A 22663-nucleotide genomic window follows, 5' to 3' on the forward strand; every position below is an offset into this window, starting at 1 on the left:
CCATTCTTCCTACACATCTCGGCCATCTCATATCAGTTAATACTGATCGCTTTCGGTACCTTTACACGACTTCATTTCTTGCCCTGTCAAAGTCTATTAATCCAAAATTCCTGTTTTTAAAAACACAACATCAGCAGTTCGTATATTCATTCCTCTTTTAAATTCATCACATCATAAGTTTCTATATTCTATATTCATTCTTCAATACTTATTCAACTCTTACATTTTACCAAGAGACTAGTTCACACTTCTCCTGCCTCGCCATTTGACACTCCTTTAATCTGTATCTCCTGCAATGCACCTTCTCCCTTTCTTGTCTCATCTACTCCAGACTCCTTTATTCACTCACGCTGCCAAATCAGTGCTGTATAATGTATGGATATGATCCCATCTTCACCTCTTATTTCTCTAAAGTAAAAACACACACACCTAAATTTTTAATATATATATATATATATATATATATATATATATATATATATATATATATATATATATATATTTTATATATACTATATATATATATATATACTATATATATATATATATATATATATATATATATATATATATATATATATATATATATATATATATATATATATATATATGTAAGTGTATGTGTGTATGTCTTCGAATACGCAATTAATTTAAGAGAGAAAGAAAGCTAGGAAGAATATTATTAAAAATTTGAAAAAAAACATGTAATTTGAAAACAACATTAACAAAGATTTCATCAATAATATTCACCTCTATAAAAAGATGAAAACCACTATGAAGATAAAACATTAATCAAATAAATATGAGTAAACACACCTCTAAATCGCTGTAAACCTTGATTTGAAAAAAAAAAAACGGCAAACTGATATCCAAAAAAAATAATTCCATACAAACCTCTTTTAATTTCTTGTAAATTGGAAAAGTAAAATACGTATTTAAAAAGAAATATGCCAAAGCTGAAAACTATATCAATAAGGCACTATAAGATTAGTTTCTTAAAGGACTGGTTTACTTTGTATCAAGAATTATAGATACTGATATTTTTTCCAAGCGAAATCTAAAATACAGAATGACATTTATTTTAATTTTATAGATTATCAAATATTACAGTACGAAAAATAATCATTCACTCTTTATGGGTACATGAGAACTGCACAGAGATAAAGCAAATGGTATTTCGAAAATATCTATACTTCTGAGTAAACCAATCCTGAAAGAGCTCTGAAAATGAAGCCAACACGATCAACCAATCACAGAGTAGCTAACACCACAATGTGCTAAAATAATAATAATTATTATTATTATTTTGTTTTGCAAACGAATCACTATGACAGCTTGGCTCTCATCCTATGAGCATTAAAAATATGAATTAAAAGCGTAGGCCATGCACAAAATAGCACCAACAGCATCTATTAGCTAGTAATAGCAGCAATAATAGTAGCAAAGTAGTAGACGAAGTTTTCTCTCCTGGAAGTTTGAAAAAAAAAAAAAAACCAACCTTTAGTCTGGATGCGAGTTGCCCAAGAGGGATCTGCAGGGTGGAACATAGCGTCACTCAGATCGACTTTTATATGGTAGATTTTTTTGTACTATCAATAAGTAAAATACTTATCTTTACTTATAAGCCTTCAAGTTTATATGTACATATATATATATATATTATATATATATATATATATATATATATATATATATATATATATATATATATATATATATATATATATATATATATATATATATATATATATATATATATATAGAGAGAGAGAGAGAGAGAGAGAGAGAGAGAGAGAGAGAGAAAAGTTGCGGAACTAACAACAGTAGGAATGAAAGTCCACGTTAATGCGTTGGGTAGATTAAGACTTAAGATGTAAGAAATGTTTTACTTGTCTTAAATGTCTACAAGACCCACGGAGAGCTTTAATTTTTTTTTACATTAATAAATTACGTATACTATTACTACAGCTACAAGTTATAAATCTATCCTTTACTTGTACATGGTTGTGTTATCCATTATAATGTTGTTAGATATATCTCCTGAATTAGAGTGGGCTATTCGTGACATCAGCTGTAATTAACGATTTGCTATCACTAAAATATCAATTTTACTTGCCGTTTGAATGAAAATTGTGCCAATGCGTGAAGTATTAACATACCCTTTATTATTATTATTATTATTATTATTATTATTATTATTATTATTATTATTATTATTATTCAAAAAGAAGTTAAGTTTATATGGAACAAACCCAAGAGGTTCTTACTCAACTGAGGAACCTTTCACAATGTAGAATGCTCATATATGAAGACAGAGGGAAAAAGTAATATCAAGATAATCACGGAAGAACACAGATAATAAATATATACCGATTAGCAAATCCACAACCAAATCATGACAGCTTCCCAGTGGCACCATCTTCCGCTGAAAAGTTAATTCCAAACAATGCAGTTGTTGGGAAATTTATCAAAGAGGGTACTGCCACTCACAAAATGCATGGCTCATATGGTCCCCGTAGGGGGTAGTGCCGTCAGTGCACCTCATGCGGTGCACTGTAGGCATTACTTAAGGTTCTTTGCAGCGTGTCTTTGGCCCCTAGCTGCAACCCCTTTTGTTCCTTTTATTGTACCTTCGTTCGTATTCTCTTTCTTACATCTTACTTTCCTCCCTCTCCTAACAATTGATTCATAGTGCAGATGCGAGGTTTTCCTCCTTTCAAACCTTTTACTGTCAATTTCCGTTTCAGGGTTGAATGATCTCGTAGGTTCCAGGGCCTGGCCTTTGGCCTAAATTCTATGCTCGATTCAATCATATGGTTAAAGTTACAGCATGTAGGGAAAACCAAATCAGAAAGACCCAAACAGAAGGGATGGGGGAACTGTTATGAATTTAGGGATACAAATACTGATAAACTTTAGAAAAACCCTCAAAACATCTGGAAAATCACAACAAGCATTCAAACAAGTAATGGAACAAAAATATAAGTCGAGACTTGGTTGCTCAATTAAAAGAAAAAAAAGCTAGCAACACTTTTGACAGGCATCTGATCTAAATAACTATCTTCTGCTTCCTGCTTTTCGCAACTGGGGAATTTATTTTGTGAAATTTTCTTTATTCATTTAATGGCATTTTGGTCCCCTGCATAAGAAAGTGTCAGACATCCTGTATAGCATTATTTAATTTATTTTTTCTTTTTGATATGCGAGATCTCTTCTTTCTGCATTTCCCTTTACCTTCTCTCACTTCCTAATGAATCCCATATTCTTTGGAAGCTTGATTTTCAAGTCAATGGCCCCTTTGGTGGGTTTGTTCCATGTGAACAGGGTTCGTCTTCTGAATAATAATAATAATAATAATAATAATAATAATAATAATAATAATAATAATAATGCTTGCCACGGGTTCTGCCAGAAAGTGTGCACAGAATCAGAAGTAATGAAGTCAGCGACGAGATTTAATCTATTATAGATTTACTCAGAATCAATGCAAGGATCGTTCGCGTCCACCTAGAGACACACTCACACGCCGTTCGTAACTCTGAGGACAAGTAAATTTAGCAACGGGAAAGAAACGAAGAATCGTGAAAAATCGACCACCCTTTGGGTTTGGCAGCCAATTTCGAGAAAGGAACACCAGGGGAGGTTTTAGCGAAAATAAGTACGTCAGTCAATAAACAAGTAAAGGTATAAGGAAGTAATTTTATGTCACTGGTGAGTGGATATAATTGCGTGTGTGATAGCATTTATATTCGTTCGATTTTCAAAGCACACACATATATTCATATAAATAGTGTATATATATATATATATATATATATATATATATATATATATATATATATATATATGTACATACATATATAATGTACATATATATATATATATATATATATATGTATATATATATATATATATATATATATATATATATGTACATACATATATAATGTACATATATATATATATATATATATATATATATATATATATATATATATGTACATATATATACATATATAATGTATATTCATACACACACACATATATATATATATGTATATATATACATATATAATGTATATACAGTATATACATATATATTCATACACATATTGAATTCTACTCCCTTTCTTGTGTACCCAGTTGTTAAAGCGCCCCCCCCCTCCTTTCCCTCCATTTCATTGTATTTAACTTGATCCAGATAATCCCGGAAAATGCCAAAATTTGCATCAACCCTTAGCAGTCTGGGTTAAGCGACACTGGGCCATGCCGAGGTCCGAAAGCCAATAGGGTACGTGTACTGTAAATGTAGTAATCACAAACCTACACAGCATACATATTAATGCACAGTTTACTCGCTGAATATCTTTTCTCAATTAGCTATATTACACAGCTATAAAATACGGATGTATTTTTAATACACCTGTATTTTATAGCTGTATAATATATGCTGTTTGCGTGCCAAAGACTTTTTTTATTACATTAAAACACCGACAAGTCACAAGAAATGAAACATCGCTAAGCAGTGATTTACGCGCTGAGGATTTTGCACACAATCGATATGGGGTGACTGACCCCAAAATGACAAACTATGGTACTGTGTTTATCGGATTTTCGCTCTGAAATGTCATGGCTGGAACATGATAAATAAAGCAGGTTAGCGCGGTGAAGCGAATTTTGATTACACGGTATAAATAACTCGGCGACCTATTGCATTCATTTCCAGACTAGAAACTGGTTTTTGTACTGGAAAATACTTTTAGTGATCTCTGTTTCATGGAACGACAGAGACCAGCGAGGTCTATTGTATATGAATCAAAATAAGCAAATGCATATGGGTCTACATTCACAAGAGGTTCTCTCAAATTTATCAGCCCCACACAGCATATTAAATCTCGTTACATCAGAACAAGTCTGAACCCTGAGCATATGAGTCCTTTTCTCTTAAGGAGGGATGAGCATTTTTTTTTTTCAAAGGATAAAATTCTGGCTTTGAAAGCTATTTAAATAATTTTCTTACTATATGAATAAATGTTTAGAATTTTCCATCATCTAGCAGAGCAAGGATCTGGAAATCACTAATTTTCATAGCGTTCCAAAATTAACAATTACATCTTTCTCTTCATCATCTCATCCAGTAAAACTAAGGAACTCAACACTTTCCTCTGTTTTTTAGGCAAAATAAATTTACCAGAACCACAAAGGCTAATCCGCACATCGTTTTCGTGTAAAGTCAAATATGACTTGTTCTTTTCCAGTTCATCTTGGCCTATGTCACACGAGAGAAAAGGTGTCTCTTCTCCACTGTAATTTCAGATAATTAATGAAAAGTTTTTATCTAATTTTAAGGACGAGCCAACGCATACCACCTCTATTATTTGAAGACAGTAATTTGAACTAAGTCATAAAAAGTGAGGAGAAATGAGTTGAGGTACACTCAGACACAAAAGAAAATACCAAATGCATTTCGAACTTAAGACTGACATTATTAACATAAATGCAAAACCCTAGAAGCGTTTCCAGAATCCTTACATAATTTTCGCAAGGAACTAAATTTTAGCATTTATAGATGAGCTTATGAACATGAGAAATTGCTTTAAACACACACGCAAGAACCACGCTCTGTTGTAATTGCCTCTTCCTCGACTCATTTTTTTCCATTAATTATTCTTCTTCCTTTATCGTTAAGGAAATGGCGAGTGAGTAATTATACCGTTATGCCTTTGCAAACATTTCTAGGATATCAGGAGTTCTAATTTGCATAGCGGGTAAATGGTGTCCGTGTTAAACGCTAGGGGGAGTACATGCATGGGGGAAGGAAGTGCTTGTGGGGGGGGGTAGAAGTATGGAGGAGGAGTTTACTGGGGAGGTGGAGACTTACGGGGGAACGGGTATATGGAGGAAAGGTATTATTCCTCCAAGGGAGGATGGGTGTTTGGAAAAGGAAGTGGGGGTACTGGTAGGGAGAGGAAGTACGGAGGTGGTGGTTTATGGGTAGAGGATTCATGGGGTAATGGGTATACAGTATATTGGAGAGGTGGGGAGGAGGTGAATGGGTGAAGGGGGCTGTAGAATAGAATAGAATAGGATATATAATTTAGGCAAAGGCCAAGCGCTGGGACCTATGAGGTCATTCAGCGTTGAGAGAGAAATTGACAGTTAAAAGGTTAGAAAGGTGTAACAGGGGGGAAAACCTCGCAGTTGCACTATGAAATTTTTTTGAAGAGGGTTGAAATTCAGACGGAAGAAAGAGAATCTGAACGGGGGTACAGTATAAAGAATGAAGGAGGTTGCAGCTAGGAGCCGAAGGGACGCCTTGACACAGATAGGAAAATGGTTATGTTGACACAAAATGTACCGGATATTAAGATATCTATAGCAGCGCCGGATTACTTCAGAAGCAACCGAGACACAGCAAGTTTTTCAAACCACGAAATGACAAAAAAAAAAAAAGTGCTTGTAACCTGGCACAACGCAGTTCTGCAGTGGCCATCGTCACGAAGACCACAGAACACACACAATATGCTTTTGAGGAAAGCGTCAAGCCAATGAAAACACAAACCAGATATTATAACCCACAAACACCGTCAATCACGTTTCTGCATGAACGCATTAGGCATCCCAGTTCGTAAGAAAATGTTTAGAAATAAACAAAAATTGGACATTGTGCTCTAACACCAAACACCAACGATAAAAGTAGTAAGCAATCCAAAACACAACGAAACTTCTATAGACTTACTGGTCTCCACAGGCCCCTGTTTCTCCAGCATCTCCTTGAGCTTCTTGATCTCCTCCTGGTACTCCCTCAACATGGCGTCTTTGGGATCCTCGTTAATCTTCGGCTTGTTCTTGATGTTCTTGGCGCGGTTGGCGTACCGCAGGGTGCTCAGGGTCTCATCGTAATTGTTGTCGGCTGGGCTGAGACACGCCACCATCAGGGTCTTCGTGTTGCCGCCCAGGGAATCCTGAAATTTTCAAAAGGGATACTTTTGTGGGTCTTTCGAATAACTGGCACTGGGTCTAGGGCATTCGCTTGGCAAGGCTTTGACGTTTCAGCCTAATGAATTCTGAAATAGGCCAAAGGATGTTTACGTACATCCTTCAGGTAGAGGGAAACAAAATCAACACCATTCTCATTGAAATACCTTTGTCTTGCTATCTACTGCATCCGAAAATAGGACAACAAATAATGTTTGAAAACAATATGAGAGTAAAATCTTAGAAGGGTTGTTTTCAAACATTTGTAAACAACCCTTCTAAAATTTTACTCTCAGATTTTCCAACATGGAATCCCATAAGGGACAACTGCTTCGTACAATGGCACGAGAACTCCAATTTCCCCAGCAGCAAAGAAAATAACATATGTAACAATTGTTACAACACTGCATAGAGACAACACAGGTTTTTATATAGGAAATGACGATAGTAACGCAACAGAGGGACTTATTTACAGGAGTTAATTCAGTGTGTTTACACAGGAATTGACGATAGTAAGGTCAACATAGGGACGTATTTACAAGTTAATTCAATCATAGTAATAACGCAAAAGTAGAAAGTGAGTAATTTACGGGAGGGTTTTAATTAGCGTTACCTTACCGTTTTCGTATACAACAGAGTCTTTACAGTAGCCTTTGACTATCTAAAGGTTTCTCACCATGAACGTATTTTTTATTGTGAAGGAAATATATCTCAGTCTGATACTTTGCTTCAAGATTTTTCCATTGACAATCTCTCTCTCTCTCTCTCTCTCTCTCTCTCTCTCTCTCTCTCTCTCTCTCTCTCTCTCTCTCTCTCTCTCTATATATATATATATATATATATATATATATATATATATATATATATATATAATATTAACACACACATTATTAACTTTATCACTTACAATTGTTCTGTGCATTATTACGATTACTAACAGGACCTCATTGAAACTGGGTGGTATCTATGGGAGTTATTTATTCAAGAAAAGTTTTCTTGAATAAATATCTCCATAGATACCAGCCAGTTTCAATGGTGTCTAGTTAGTAATATATATATATATATATATATATATATATATATATATATATATATATATATATATATATATATATATATATATCTGTATATTATATTATATATATATATATATATATATAATATATGTGTGTATGTATATATATACATATACATACAAATGTATGGGTGTATGGGTGTGTGTTTCTACATTTCGTAAGTCACTCGTAATGAACAATAAGAACTAATTTCGCTCTCAGCAGTTTTTCCGGAGACTTGACTTCCAAACCAGTGTTTTTGCTCAGCGACGAATGACCACAATCACAGGGTTTTAAACATCGTTAAAATCGTTAGAGAAACTTGTTACCTCGGATCCCTTTTGTATACTTTCATTTATTTGCTTCAGTTTTCCGGAAAGTTGTTGTTGTTGTTGTTGTTATTATCGGTGAAGAAATCCATAGTGATGTCAGTATAAATATATAAATATAGATTGAACAGGAGAATCGATCAGGTCCTCGAAATCTCTCGTTATATATATATATATATATATATATATATATATATATATATATATATATATATATATATATATATATATATATATATAATTTAATATATATTTACACTGACATCACTGTGATATCTCCCCCATTTTAGTGACTCGTGATTATATTATTATTATTATTATTATTATTCCAGCTTCCGCTAACAGAATATCCACAAGTAAAACAAAGAAAAACAGAAGCAGAATGTAGACAAGTACAGTGACAAGCAAATAAAATGAACAAACAGACATAAAGAAATCAACAGGCAAATATTTGTGTATAAATAAATACACATTACTTGACAAATAAGCTGGGATAATTAAGATAAGGGGACATAGCTCTGAAAGTATCATTAATGGCCATAAGTCGGAAATAAATAGTTTAAACAATAAAAAGGGGACAATTTCACATCACCAGCACAGATCTGGACGGGGCTAATGGCGGAAATGACCCAAATTCAGGTGCGCGTTGGTGGCAACATTCCGCATGAATCCATCAGTTACGATCTGTTTGCGATAAAACCCTGCATGCAAGCGATGGTTTAGGCTTGCCCCCCCCCTTTTTTTTTTACCCCTACAACCTCCTACAACCCTATAAAGTCTTTCTAAGTAGGTTCCAGTAATGCGTTAATGCTGTATGTCCCATGAGGGGGAAAATAGCCGTTTCACTTACTTAAAAACAGAATTTCTTTTTAATAAATAGCGCCAAAACTTTAGGTAAATTAATAGAATAAATTGTAACGTCCATCTTTTGGGAATGAAAACTTAGTATTTTTAGGAAAATATTGCACACGTACAATTATCTACAGTATATCCATCTTTCAATCTATCTGTATTATCTGTTATATATATATATATATATATATATATATATATATATATATATATATATATATATATATATATATATATATATATAAATATATATATATATATATATATATATATACATAAACATTTACCTAAACTTTTTTCCTTTTAAAAAAGTTGGCTCAAATAAGGTACGCCCTTCTGGTTTCTCTGCCAGTATTCAGGGACGAGGTTACTGGCCCCATTCCATTTTTATTAACCCTAGCACACTGCGCGCAATGACAGCTGGGTGGCCTGGTGAGTGGTGGGCCTGGAGAGAACCAAAGGCCTTTGCAATGTGAGCTAAAAGCTGGAACATCCAGCACAGTGTCAATAATGTATGTGTAACTTTGTATGTGCACACACACACACACACATATAGTTTCACCAGGTTTTCTGGAAAAGTATATATTTGCCTTCATACATTTCAGTCACATCATACAGCCAACCTGTTTTTGTTCTGTCTCATTTTAGCGCCCTCTCAAAATAGAAGAGTCATAGGCTACACACCAATAGGCTATTTTTTTCCCCAATCTTTACACCATTCCGTGACCTGGCACTATGCAGGCAGTAACACTTGTTCACAAAATCAAAACTCATATATCACCACCCACGTAACTATCTAATACCTGATAGGCTACTTTACATTGTTTTACATGTTTAAATTTTTTCACAGACACTTGACAGCCACATCACCCTCGAAGAAAGATCTGACTGAGGAATTTGGCAACTTCTATCATAGATGATATTAATATATACAGATGTAATCACCTAAATCTGTGCTAATTACAATCGTAACGTATATAAAAATGGGAGGAAGGGCACCTAATTACCTGTCCATTTGGAAAGCAAAGTTCCTAAAAGCAACCTTTGTCTGTCTCCGTAAGGTAAAAAAAGGAAAGAAACCTGGCCTAAATAAATTGTTAATACCCTTGACACAAAAACTCTGCCATTAATAACTTATTAATACTACCCAGAAGCACCCAAAGAAATGGGAAATTCCAGTCTCCAGACAACTGGAAGTGTGAATTTTGTTTGCTGCTGATTTAGCTGGCCTAATGCCAGCACAGGATCTTGCTCTTGGGAAGCCCGTAACAAGAAGTAAGAAGAAAGGACCTCAGTGAATTACCCAGCACACATGTTGGTGGGTAAAATCCTACCTGAATCGCGAACGTTCCTATGACAACAGTGGTCCTCTTAACTCAAAACTATAAAATTAATCAGGCAATTCTGCAGGGGAAAGGAAGGCCGAGGCCAACCCAAAGAACCCTAATCAAGCTTAACAAGAAGCTTAACCTTCAATCTACTTGCAACACCGATAGCAGCTACAGTGGGACGGAAAGTACAATCTGAGAAACGAATGTTTCCGAAGCTAATCTTGTTTTCTAATGAATAAAACGAATCAAGAACCAGTAATAATAATAATAATAATAATAATAATAATAATAATAATAATAATAATAATAATAATAATAATTCAATCCCGCAAGTCCCAGCAGCAACAATCAGGAAAAAGAAAAAAACGGCGTTAGAGGACACAATGCGACCGACCTTCCGCTAGAAGTGTCCCAGATTTATTATTTTTAATCGACGTTAGCAATCTCGCGTGACGAACGGCAATAAGAATATACAAAAAAAAAAAAAAAAAAAACTTCCGCCTGGTCGGATACTTCGATCTAACGCGACACTTGCTCGATTTGAATCATGCCGCTGTGATAGCAGGGGATTCAAATGTCGTCGTGATGGTGCGTACGGCCGTCGTCCGCGAAATTTGAATTTAAATGTCGCTTAAGGCCGCTGGGCGCCAATTTAGAAGAGAAGTGTTTTTATGTTTGTCGAATTTGGGAAAAGATGAGGCTGTAACGTAAAAGTATATATATGATTTTGTTTCTATTTTTTCAAAGGTTCAGACTCTGCTTACAGATTTTATTTAATACAGAATGTATAAATCAGTCATGTGTGTAAGAGAGTTATGAGCATGGAGGTAAATGGAAGGAGAAGAAGAGGAAGGCCGAAGTTCAGATGGAAGGATAAAATAGCGAATGACATGCGGGAGAAAGGTTTTAATTAAGAAGTCAAGATGCAATCCACTGAACGGAGGAAGGTGCAGAAAGCTGATAGGAAACAGCGACCCCATATAGAAACTGGTAAAGCTGAAGACAAAGAAGACAGAACTAAATACATGAATGTAGGAAACATTAAACAGTTTTTCAAGACATCGTTCAAGAATCAGGCTTTAGGCCATTAAACCGGTAATCCTTCACGTGCAAACAGACTAACGCATGTAACCATACGTGACGACTGTTAAACTAAAGAAAAAAAATATAATTCGGCAATAAATTACATCCAAACAAAGAGGGGGAAGGACTGTATAATAATATCTCGTTAGTGATTAGGTCAAGGGAATCCATAAAACTCAGCAGATCGCAAATAACAAGAGACCTTAGAGGAAAACCAGCGTTCATCCAGCCACAGTTAAGGGTGGAAGGTCAGAGAGAGAGATTTATGAACAGAGAGGACTCAAGTGCTCAGGGAGAGAGAGAGAGAGAGAGAGAGAGAGAGAGAGAGAGAGAGAGAGAGAGAGAGACTCCTCCTCAGGTATGAAGTGTTAGGACATGCAATGAGGAAGGACAGAGGAGAACCAGGAGGGGACGCATGACATGCGAAATGTGAAGGACCGTTATTATTGCACGAACGTCGTAATGACACGAGCGCGCATGCGCGCGTCTTAATGACAGAAGAGATAAGTTGTCAACTCAAGGAAGAAGGGGGTTCCAATGCTTCATTCAGTTCCAAGAATCAATGTGGGCGACTGCCTACATTTCCTTCTTGTGAGGTTATTTATCTGTCAGTCTTTCTCGATTTATTTTGTATATATGCCAATATATCTTTATAAGCATATATACTATATTAAAAGTTTTACTTCTTTGTGCTTTCCGTTTTATAAATGTTATTTTTAACAAGAAATTCTTAGTTTTCCCAAGTACCTCTTTCTATTCTTTATTTTTGTTTATTGACTAGTGAATATGCATCTAATGTTTACGAAAGGCAAAATATTCAATAGAATATTCACCTCCTGTGTATAAGCTAGCACAGTTCTTTAAGCAGTAAGTTCCTGACACACGCACTTGAGAAAAAAAAAAATATTGATTCATAACAGTGACCTTGATAGACGCACTAATACAAGGCTCTCTTGCCATCACAGGCTACTTGAAGGGTATAGCTAGAATTCCCAGTGAGTGATGCCCCATAGGAAGTGTTGCTATCACACGCCATTACCTCCATAAATAAAGGGTAGCGCCGTGATATCAATATTAGTCCATGACTCAGAAATGAGTTCTGATACTCAAGACAAGAGTTCGGCCTAACGACAAACTAATAAAATAAAATGACGGAAACTGCGAAGAAGAATATTTGAATTTAAATCTGTCCCTTAAGGTCGCTGGGCGTCAATTCGGAAGAGAAGTGTTTTTATTTTTGTCGATTTCATTTCGGGAAAAGATGAGGCTGTAACGTAAAAGTAAATAAATGAATCTGAGTCTATTTTTTCAAAGCTTCAGACTCTGCTTACAGATTTTATTTAATACAGAATGTATAAATCAAGAGATAAAGTCCTGTGTGTAAGAGGGTTATGAGCACGGAGGTAAATGGAAGAAGAGGAGGAAGGCCGAAGTTCAGATGGAAGGCATAACTTAGGGTTCTTTGTAGCGTCCCTTCGGCCCCTAGCTGCAACCCCTCCATTCATATTCTCTTTCTTCCATCTTACTTTCTGTCCTCTTGTAACACTTGATTCATAGTGCAACTGCGATGTTTTCCTCCTGTTACACCTTTCAAACCTTTTACTGTCAACTTCCGCTTCATCACTGAATGACCTCATAGGTCCCAGTGCTTGGTCTTTGGCCTAAATTCTATATTCAGTTCAGTTCATCTCAGCTTTAGTGTTTAAGATGACAAAAATGAAAATGAGTAAATATTGAAAAGGAGAGAACTGAATCTGTGTTAATCGTCAATCTAGATTCATGTTGTTGTTAGATTACGCTGACCTATTGGTAGCACCGGCTCTTGCTCCATGAGAAGCCAGTGTATATTAATCTTTTTCACTAACAAAATTCATCCATTTATAATCTTTGAAGTATATAAATATCTACTCAAGTACTTGAAATGATTGTATTCTCAGTTTCTCCTTTAATTTACTTTCCTTGTATCTATCTGCTTTTCAGGTCGTTGATTTTCATGTTGCTCCAAATTACCCCAATACAAAATATACATCAAAATGGTCTACTGAGGATATTTTTAAAATGTATTTTCAGTACTGCTATCGTTGTACCTTCTGCACCTTACAATACTAATCCATACTAGGTGAAGGAATCAGTTATTCGATTCGTGAGTAACAAGGAGGCAAATAACTAGTCAACTGAACAGGTGACTTTTCGTAAAGGTATTCTTTGTAATGTGCTTGACTTAACCTTTTCTGAGCGATCAATATCATAACGGAACAAGATCCTACGTCATAAAATCAATAATGATGTTCTCATATTACTCATCCAAAAAAAACCACTAGATTTTTTCTCGTTCCTCACGAAACTAGCCAGTTCTATCAAAATTCATTAGTGTACATCGTCAACCCCATAGAAAGGATCTTATACAATAAACCTGTACAGCATTCCCTTTTTCCATACAAAGGAGGGGGATGGAAGCTTATGGCCGTATATGCCACGAATTATACAGAAAACCGAAAAGACGATTAGATTAAAAAAAAAAGATTTAAGCTCCAAGGGTGAAGCTGACTCAGCTAGTAGGAGAAAAGGTTATATGAGTCAGGGAAAAGAGAAGCATGGGGTGAACTCTACAAAAATACAAAATAAAGAGCCACAAAATAGTTGTAGTAGTTTATCGAACTCCCACCCATTACACAACATGAAACTTTCACAGTTGTATGAGGTTGCATAAGACTTTTATACAACATGAAATTTTCACAGCCGTATGAGGTTGCATACGACTTTTATACAACATGAAACTTTCACAGCTGTATGAATAAGCTTTTATACAACATGAAATTTTCTGTATGAGGTTGCATAAGCCTTTTATACATGAAACAAGTTGTATAAGGTTGCATAAGACTTTTACAACATGAAACTTTGTATGAGGTTGCATAAGACTTTTATACAACATGAAACTTTCACAGCTGTATGAGATTGCATAAGCCTTTTATACAACATGAAACTTTCACAGTTGTATAAGGTTGCATAAGACTTTTATACAACATGAAACTTTCACAGCCGTATGAGGTTGCATACGACTTTTATACAACATGAAACTTTCCCAGCTGTATGAGATTGCATAAGCCTTTTATACAACATGAAACTTTCACAGTTGTATAAGGTTGCATAAGACTTTTATACAACATGAAACTTTCACAGCTGTATGAGGTTACATAAGACTTTTATAAACTCAGAGGCGTCAACAATTATAGCATGGATGTCGCACCTACTATAGTGCCGTTTTTCTCTGAAGGCACCCATTCTGGGATAGCCACACAAGAGAAACCTCTAGATCTAATAATTTTGACGTTTTGATTACAATCTGGGAAAAGCTTATTAAAGTATAAATCAGATGGACATGTGTTCTTTATTAAAGTAAATAAACTATCTCTAAATTGTAGACTTGAAGACATCAATCATACAAAAATTAGGGGACACCTAAGAAAAGCCCTCCGTTCGACCAAGCAATGAGACCATCCCGTCACAGCGACCCTTGGAAAGAGCAATCAATGAAGAAGAGAAAGAGAGAGAGTGTTAGTTTACTTCCAAGCTCGTTTCCAAGAACTCCGGCCAGGGCTTGCGATGACGTCATCAGTCATCGTGACGTCTCATAAAAAAAAAAAAGTGCTGGCGGCGAAGTTTGGCTTTATTGTCCATCATGAATATGAATATATCATCAGATAAATACAGTGTGGAAGAGAAACCTCATAATTTTACATACTAGATGACACAATTGCCAGCGATTACCCGAGAGAGAGAGAGAGAGAGAGAATAATGGTGATTCATTATAATTTTAACAATCATATGAAACAAGTACCAGCAATTATCTGAATTATCTGAGAGAGAGTGAGAGAGAGAGAGAATAATGGTGATTCATAATTTTAACAATCACATGAAACAAGTACCAGCAATTATCTGAATTATCTGACGGAGAGAGAGAGAGAGAGAGAGAGAGAGAGAGAGAGAGAGAGAGAGAGAGAGAGAGAGAGAGAGAGAGAGAGAGAGAGAGAGAGGAATAAAATGGAGATTCATTATAATTTTAGGAACAATATGAAACAATTATCAGCTATGTATGAGAGAGAGAGAGAGAGAGAGAGAGAGAGAGTGCGTGTTCCAGAATAACGGAGATTTATTATAGTTTTTGAATAACGGAGATTTATATCATAATTTTTTGAACTATATGAAACAAGTATCAGCATTTATCTGTGTGTGTGTGTGTGTGTGTTTCCGAATAACGGAGATTAGAGAGAGAGAGAGAGAGAGAGAGAGAGAGAGTGTGTGTGTGTGTGTGTTTCCGAATAACGGAGATTTATTACGAACTTTATGAACCAAGTATCAGCAATTATCTGTGAGAGAGAGAGAGAGAGAGAGAGAGAGAGAGAGAGAGAGAGAGAGAGACTAGAGAGAAGAGAGAGATTCACACTAAAAATTATAATATACCGCTGCAACTCGGTATATTACAAGAATCATACCTTCAGATAAACACTGCAAATAAATACAGAAATACTTGTTTGAATATCTAAAAAAAAGCAAAGTATTTGCCGTAATTACAGCACTAGTGTACGGTACATACATACTCGTACATACTGTAACCCAGCTTCACGAAACCGATTTCGTTACATAAGGTTAACTTCACTACGGAAATTTGTTTATAAACTGCGTTATCGGTCGGCTTATATTCATTATACATTATACAAAACTCCGCTAAATTTTAATTAATCACACCGCCCCTGGATGTTAATATCTAGGAGACTGATTAATATTAACTACAACAATTATAACTATGTAAAGGTCAATTAACAGGTCACTTTGTTAAGTGGATGCCTCCACAAATCCCATCCAACTTTAATGGGTTGGGAACGATATAAAACCCCTTATATTAAAAATGACCTATGACGAAAGCTGATCAGTGAGTTCAATGCAGTGTAAAAGATTTTGATCTACCGTCAACTGATCCAAGCCGCCGTCCTAACTTCCCTAGAGAAACAGAAAAACAATCAAACAAGTGAAATTCAAATAAAAACTTTTTGGATGGGGATAATGAATATTCGATAATTGATATGGAAAAACAATTAATTACGATTGATAAATCTAACAGATCCCAAACAGCTACTTTGTGAGTAAGTATGCTAACAGACCAGCAGAAAAATTAGCAAATTATTGTAAAAACAAGTTTCTTTCAATAGCAGTAATTCTGTTTTACTCCTTTGTTGCATGTTTACCTTGGTCTTATTCCTAGTTGCATATTTGCCTTGGTCCTATTCCTAGTTGCATATTTACCCTGGTCCTATTCCGAGATGCATATTTACCCTGGTCCTATTCCTAGTTGCATATTTACCTTGGTCCTCTTCTTAGTTGCATATGTACCTTGGTCCTATTCCTAGTTGCATATTTACCCTGGTCCTATTCCTAGTTGCATATTTACCCTGGTCCTATTCCTAGTTGCATATTTACCTTAGTCTTATTCCTAGTTGCATATTTACCTTAGTCTTATTCCCAGTTGCATATTTACCTTGGTCCTATTCCTAGTTGCATATTTACCTTAGTCCTATTCCTAGTTGCACATTTACCTTAGTCCTGTCCTTATAAAGCTAAATACTACTTCTCTGTCCAAATAAATAAATCTTAACCCTCAATAAAACGCAAGAGATTATCGCAAACGGTGCAACGTGGACGGCGCACTGTAAGGAGAACTACTGGCTCTTTAAAGGGTCCCTCTCTCCTTTGGCTGTTCCCCCACTTCCTTCGGTTTCCTTCAACCAAACTCTCCACTTATCTTGCTCTGAATTACTCATGTTTTCACCTCTCACTTAGGAACAAATCCTTCTGAGTATCTAGAAGAGTGAATCAACGATCTGGCTAAACTACTTCGCAATAACTACAACACTCCTTCATTGTTACAAATTGATACTTGTATCTAAAGGAACCATCTAGCCTCTGTTACGTAACAACGTCACATCAGTAAATTACACGTGCGCAAATGCCAAGAAACGGACGCCGAGGTCCCCGTCAATATGTCTAAGAATTCGGCTTTGTAATTATGCCGTCACTTTGGTCTACACAAAGATGTCATGACACAGCAGAAGATTCGGTTACGGGTCTTGTGTAGCAACTGCGTAAGTTCCTCTTTTGTGGGGGCGGTGGCTCTCTTGCGAGGAGAAACGAAGTAGGTTTACTCTTTCTAAAATTATAGTCATGCGAACTCTCTAAATAGAATTGAACTGGATGTAGAATTAGGCCAAAGGCCAAGCACTGGGACCAATGAGGTCATTCAGCGCTGAAACGGAAATTGACAGTCAAAGGTTTGAAAGGTGTAACAAGAGGAAAACTTCGCTGTTGCACTAGGAATCAGTTGTTAGGAGACGGTGGAAAGTAAGATGGAAGAAAATGAATAAGAAAGGAGGTACAGTAGAAAGAACGAAAGGGGTTGCAGGTAGGGGCCGAAAGCACGCTGCAAAGAACCTCAAGCACTGCCTACAGTGCACTGCATGAGGTGCGCTGACGGCACTACCCCCGTGCGGGTCTCTAAACAGAGAAACATGAAGAATGTTTGTCAAATATCAGCAAACCTGATTTCATGTGATTCCATGTTAGGTTTACTTTCAAATTGGCCTCAACTGTAGAAGGACTTAGAATAGAGGACTGTATACACTCAAGTGTACTATATATATAGACACCAAGAGGTCATCTGAACATTGCAACCAAATATGCTGCATACATTCATTATAAAAAAGAATCATATTACGAATATATAGAGGAAACTGAAAATGCAATGTGAAAAACTAAGCTTTCGATGCCAAGTCAAAGTGGCACCTTCAAAATCACATGGAGGTGAAGCGGGTAAGGTCAACTGCTTCCTTTGAAAACCGTTATTTTTACTTAGGTTCGAATCGTGAGTAGAACAGCTTATATGTGCCCAAGAAGGTAATTAACTCTTGGGGTAAGTTATAAATTTGTTGGTACAGTATCTATACTGGAGGGAAGAGCTCATTCAAATCCTAGTCCTTTGCATACATGTATTTTTACATACTGTTCATGCAGGAACAAATGAATAACCTGGTGCCACCAACTTAATTCATCATCTGTCTGTAACATTAACAACGTGTTTGCATTCCTTAAAACCAACCGAACCGAAGCTAAGTCTCTTCCGGACCAAGATTCCTTCAGTAAATGCAAAGAGCATAAAACTGGGCAGATTAAGAAAAACCAAATTACAAGAGCTAACCTCTTGATCATTCTGACAGAGGATTATCATTGACCTTTCACGAATCCAGCAACTCCTTACCTGTAATAATCTCGTCAATTTGGAGTCTCTGTAAGGGATGTGTTTGCTCTTGCCATCGACCAGAGCTGATATGACGTTTCCAAGGGCACTCAAGGATAGATTAATCTTCGTCGCCTCCTTCAGGCGATCCCCAGATGCCCCTGAAAAATTGGTAGGTGAAAGGAAGCAGAAGTTAGCGGTTTTTCTTAATATGGACAATAGGGATTTAGTGATTTTTAGGGATTTTTCATACGAAAGTATAATCTTGGGATTTCCGTTCATTAGGGGATTTACATTCCTAAGGAATTGTACATATGTGGTGATTAATTTAAATCCCATAAGGAACTATCACAGGCCATTTCATTAGCAGAGAACTCTAACTTACTGTAAACAAATGCCATTTTTTAATAATATACAGGAATCTCTTATAAAAATCACAGATAATACAGCAACTGAAATGTATACATAACGCCAAAAATACAATATTTAGCAACATTTCACAAACTACTTAATTTAGTAACAGTAATTCACAAACTACTTTATTTAGTAACAATAATTCACAAACCACTTAAACTAGCCACAATATTTAACAAACGAGGTCTGAATTAAAAACATTACCGGTTTTCGCTTGTCTTTCGGACCCGGCCAGATCTACGAGGTTGAGCTTGCCGCTCCGGATGGCGTCGTTGGCCCCCGTGGTCTCCATCATCTCGAGGGTGATGGTGAAGATGGAGTGCGACCTCGAGGAGTCCGCGTTCATGAGGGTGGCTCCGACGGACCTGTTCTTCCAGCCCCTGTCCATAAGGTCCTCGCACTCGACAGTGTTGTGCACTGGATGCTGCGACAGACCTGGAATGAACGGGAGGAGGGTCTGTCAGTTTGCATTTTTCTGTCAATTTTCATCATTTTTTTGTCTGAAGTTCCGTTAGTGTTCATTTGTTTGTCAATTTATTGCATTCTGTGTTTTAAGTTCCGTCAAATTCTTTCATTTTGTGTTTGAAGTTCCGTCAATTCAAATTGCATTCGGCTGTAAATCTCTTGCATGTTTTTGTTTGAAGTTCCGTCAATTTACATTTGTCTGTCAAAATTCTCTCATTTATTGAAGTTCCGCCAATTTGCATTGGTCTGCCAATTTCTTTCATTTTTTTGTGTTTTATTCATAAAGAGTGCTTTCACATTTTCATTGGGCCATTATTATGTCTGGTATACCAAGAACTCTCAGGCCAAGTTTCTACAGAACAGAAATATATATAAAAAAAAAAAATTATCCTGGAAATTTATGTATTCAATAAATTCTTTTTTCAAAATATAACATACCAAAAACCAGTCGAGACAACAATACATAGGTACAGGAGCCATGGCACAACCCAGAGCACGGCAAGATGTAATATCTGCAAACCAGGACGGACTGAGCATTAAAGTTAACAATGTCTGGCATCAGATTAAATTTTCTAATTCAGACTTAAAAACAAATTTTCTCCGCAGAAGAATGTGGACGATTCAAAACCCAAGTCTCACTTTCCCCTTAATTTTTCGTTATCTGTCATTTCTCTTTTGTGCAAAGTTTGTAAGGTTGATAATATCAATGACACAATGAAACGAGCAACAGAGAAACTAAATACGATACACATAAGTTAAGTAACAGTCTTTTACACGTATCTAGCTAATTTCATTGTACGGTACGATATACGGTACACTAGGCTCCCAGCTTATCAGATGATTCCTGGGTTTAGCCTTCAGATAAGAGGCAAAATGTAAGTAACAATGACATTTATAATAATAAAGCCTACAATAGAATACTCAGGATGTCCCGAAGCTAACAGTAATTTTATGACATCTAGCCTAAGTTATCCGAACTTTAGATTTATCATTCAATTTTGGGGATTTATCCGCAAAATGCATTAATTGTAAACTGACACCTTAGCAAAAACCCATCATTATATATGGCTATAGTGTAAGACATTCTGATATCTATTAAGCTCAGAGGCTACTTCTGCAAAAAGGGTTTGGTAAAAACAATTTCAATTTCAAACAAGTAAAAGAGTTTTCTGTGCAGTGTACAATCAAGGCCACCGAAAATAGATCTACCTTTCGGTGGTCTCGGTATAATGCTGTATGAGCCGCGGCCCATAAAACTCTCAGCTGGCCGTGGTGGCCTGTGTTGCTGCGTTGCCTGAAGCACGATTATGGCTAAATTTAACCTTAAATACAATCAAAACTATTAAGGCTAGAGGGCTGCAATTTGGTATGTTTGATGTTTGGAGGGTGGATGATCTACATATCAATTTGCAGCCCTTTAGTCTCAGTAGTTTTTAAGATCTGAGGGCGGACAGACAAAGCCGGCACAATAGTTTTCTTTTACAGAAAACTAAAACTACGTACAGAGTCCTTAGATTTCTTTAGAACACCTTCATAAGAAAATAATGTAAAGACGCCAACCTGAAAAAATGGCATTAGCTCTGTAGTAAACGGGGGAATAGCAAGCGTGTATGAATAGAGAAACAAATCCTTGCAAGCAAGAAATGAATAAAGTGGTCTACAAAACTAGAGTAATCAATAACTCCAACTTGGAGACCAGTGCTTATAAAAGCCATCACAGATCTGGATTCTCCTTCGTAAATATTCAGCAGAACACGAATTTATTCCTCGGGCGAGCGGTGTAAGCTAGAAATAAACAGGGCCAAAAGAACGAGAGGATGCAACGTGCCATATTTGCACAAATGAGTCACAGACACCTCCGGTCTATTTTCGGTAATGTCAAATGAGGATACTTGAACAGACGAGGAGACGTTTAGAATCATAGAAAAGGTGAAGAGGGTAACATTACAACTTTCATTAAAGCAGGGAAGGTTGTTGGAGAGGGGGTAGGGGGGAAGGGGAGGGGAGGGGGAAGAGAGGGGAACAAGGATCTCAACAGAACTGGATTGGTGGTGGTCGTAAGGAGTTTTTCTTTCTTGTGACCTTGGACGTCCATATTGAATTCACTTAACATCATTCTCTGACAGAGGCCTTGAACGGATAAATTTAGAATTTTGAAGATGAGCTGCGACAGGGCGACAATTATACTATTTTTAGACAAAGAATTGCGGCCCTAGAGAAAATTAAGCCATATCGACAATAATTTCTTAACTATTGAACGTAGTTTGAAACACATAAGAATGATGATTACTTGTTGTTCTTGAATGTCGATGTGGCTTATCTCTAGTTTGAGCCGCCAATGTTTACATCTAAAAATAGTATAGCTGCCATCCTGTTCCAGCATCGTCTTCAAAATTCTATATTTATCTCTTCATGGCCCCTGTCAGAATGTAATGTTTACATGTATATATATACACACACACACACACACACACATATATACACACATATATATATATATATATATATATATATATATATATATATATATATATATATATATATATAGAGAGAGAGAGAGAGAGAGAGAGAGAGAGAGAGAGAGAGAGAGAGAAATGTTCATCATTATCAGACCATTCACAATTTGCAAGAGGTTTACAACCATAGAGAGAGAGAGAGAGAGAGAGAGAGAGAGAGAGAGAGAGAGAGAGAGAGAGAGAGAGAGAGAATATGATGTCCTTTTAAATAAAACAAGTCACTCACTGTCCTGCTCATCCTTTAATGGTTGAACAAAGTATGAACACCCAGGGAAAACTGCCATCACGACAGATACTTTCTATATTTACAATGGCGAGGACGTTGACCTCTTTTGCCCATAATGCACAGCATACA

General features: G+C 36.2%; 1 protein-coding gene across 1 annotated transcript in view; it reads right to left on the minus strand.

Moving 5' to 3' along the window:
* Nucleotides 1–22663, minus strand: part of LOC136849273 (osmotic avoidance abnormal protein 3-like) — a 162722-nt gene that overhangs the window by 58086 nt on the left and 81973 nt on the right. Inside the window, exons 7-9 of the mRNA XM_067122569.1 lie at nucleotides 19532–19762; nucleotides 18935–19074; nucleotides 6740–6965 (exon numbers count right to left, since the gene is read on the minus strand). Coding sequence (XP_066978670.1) covers nucleotides 6740–6965; nucleotides 18935–19074; nucleotides 19532–19762 — 597 coding nt within the window. The remainder of the gene's footprint in view (nucleotides 1–6739; nucleotides 6966–18934; nucleotides 19075–19531; nucleotides 19763–22663) is intronic.

Source organism: Macrobrachium rosenbergii, chromosome 20 (genome assembly GCF_040412425.1).
Source record: "Macrobrachium rosenbergii isolate ZJJX-2024 chromosome 20, ASM4041242v1, whole genome shotgun sequence".
NCBI lineage: Eukaryota > Metazoa > Arthropoda > Malacostraca > Decapoda > Palaemonidae > Macrobrachium > Macrobrachium rosenbergii.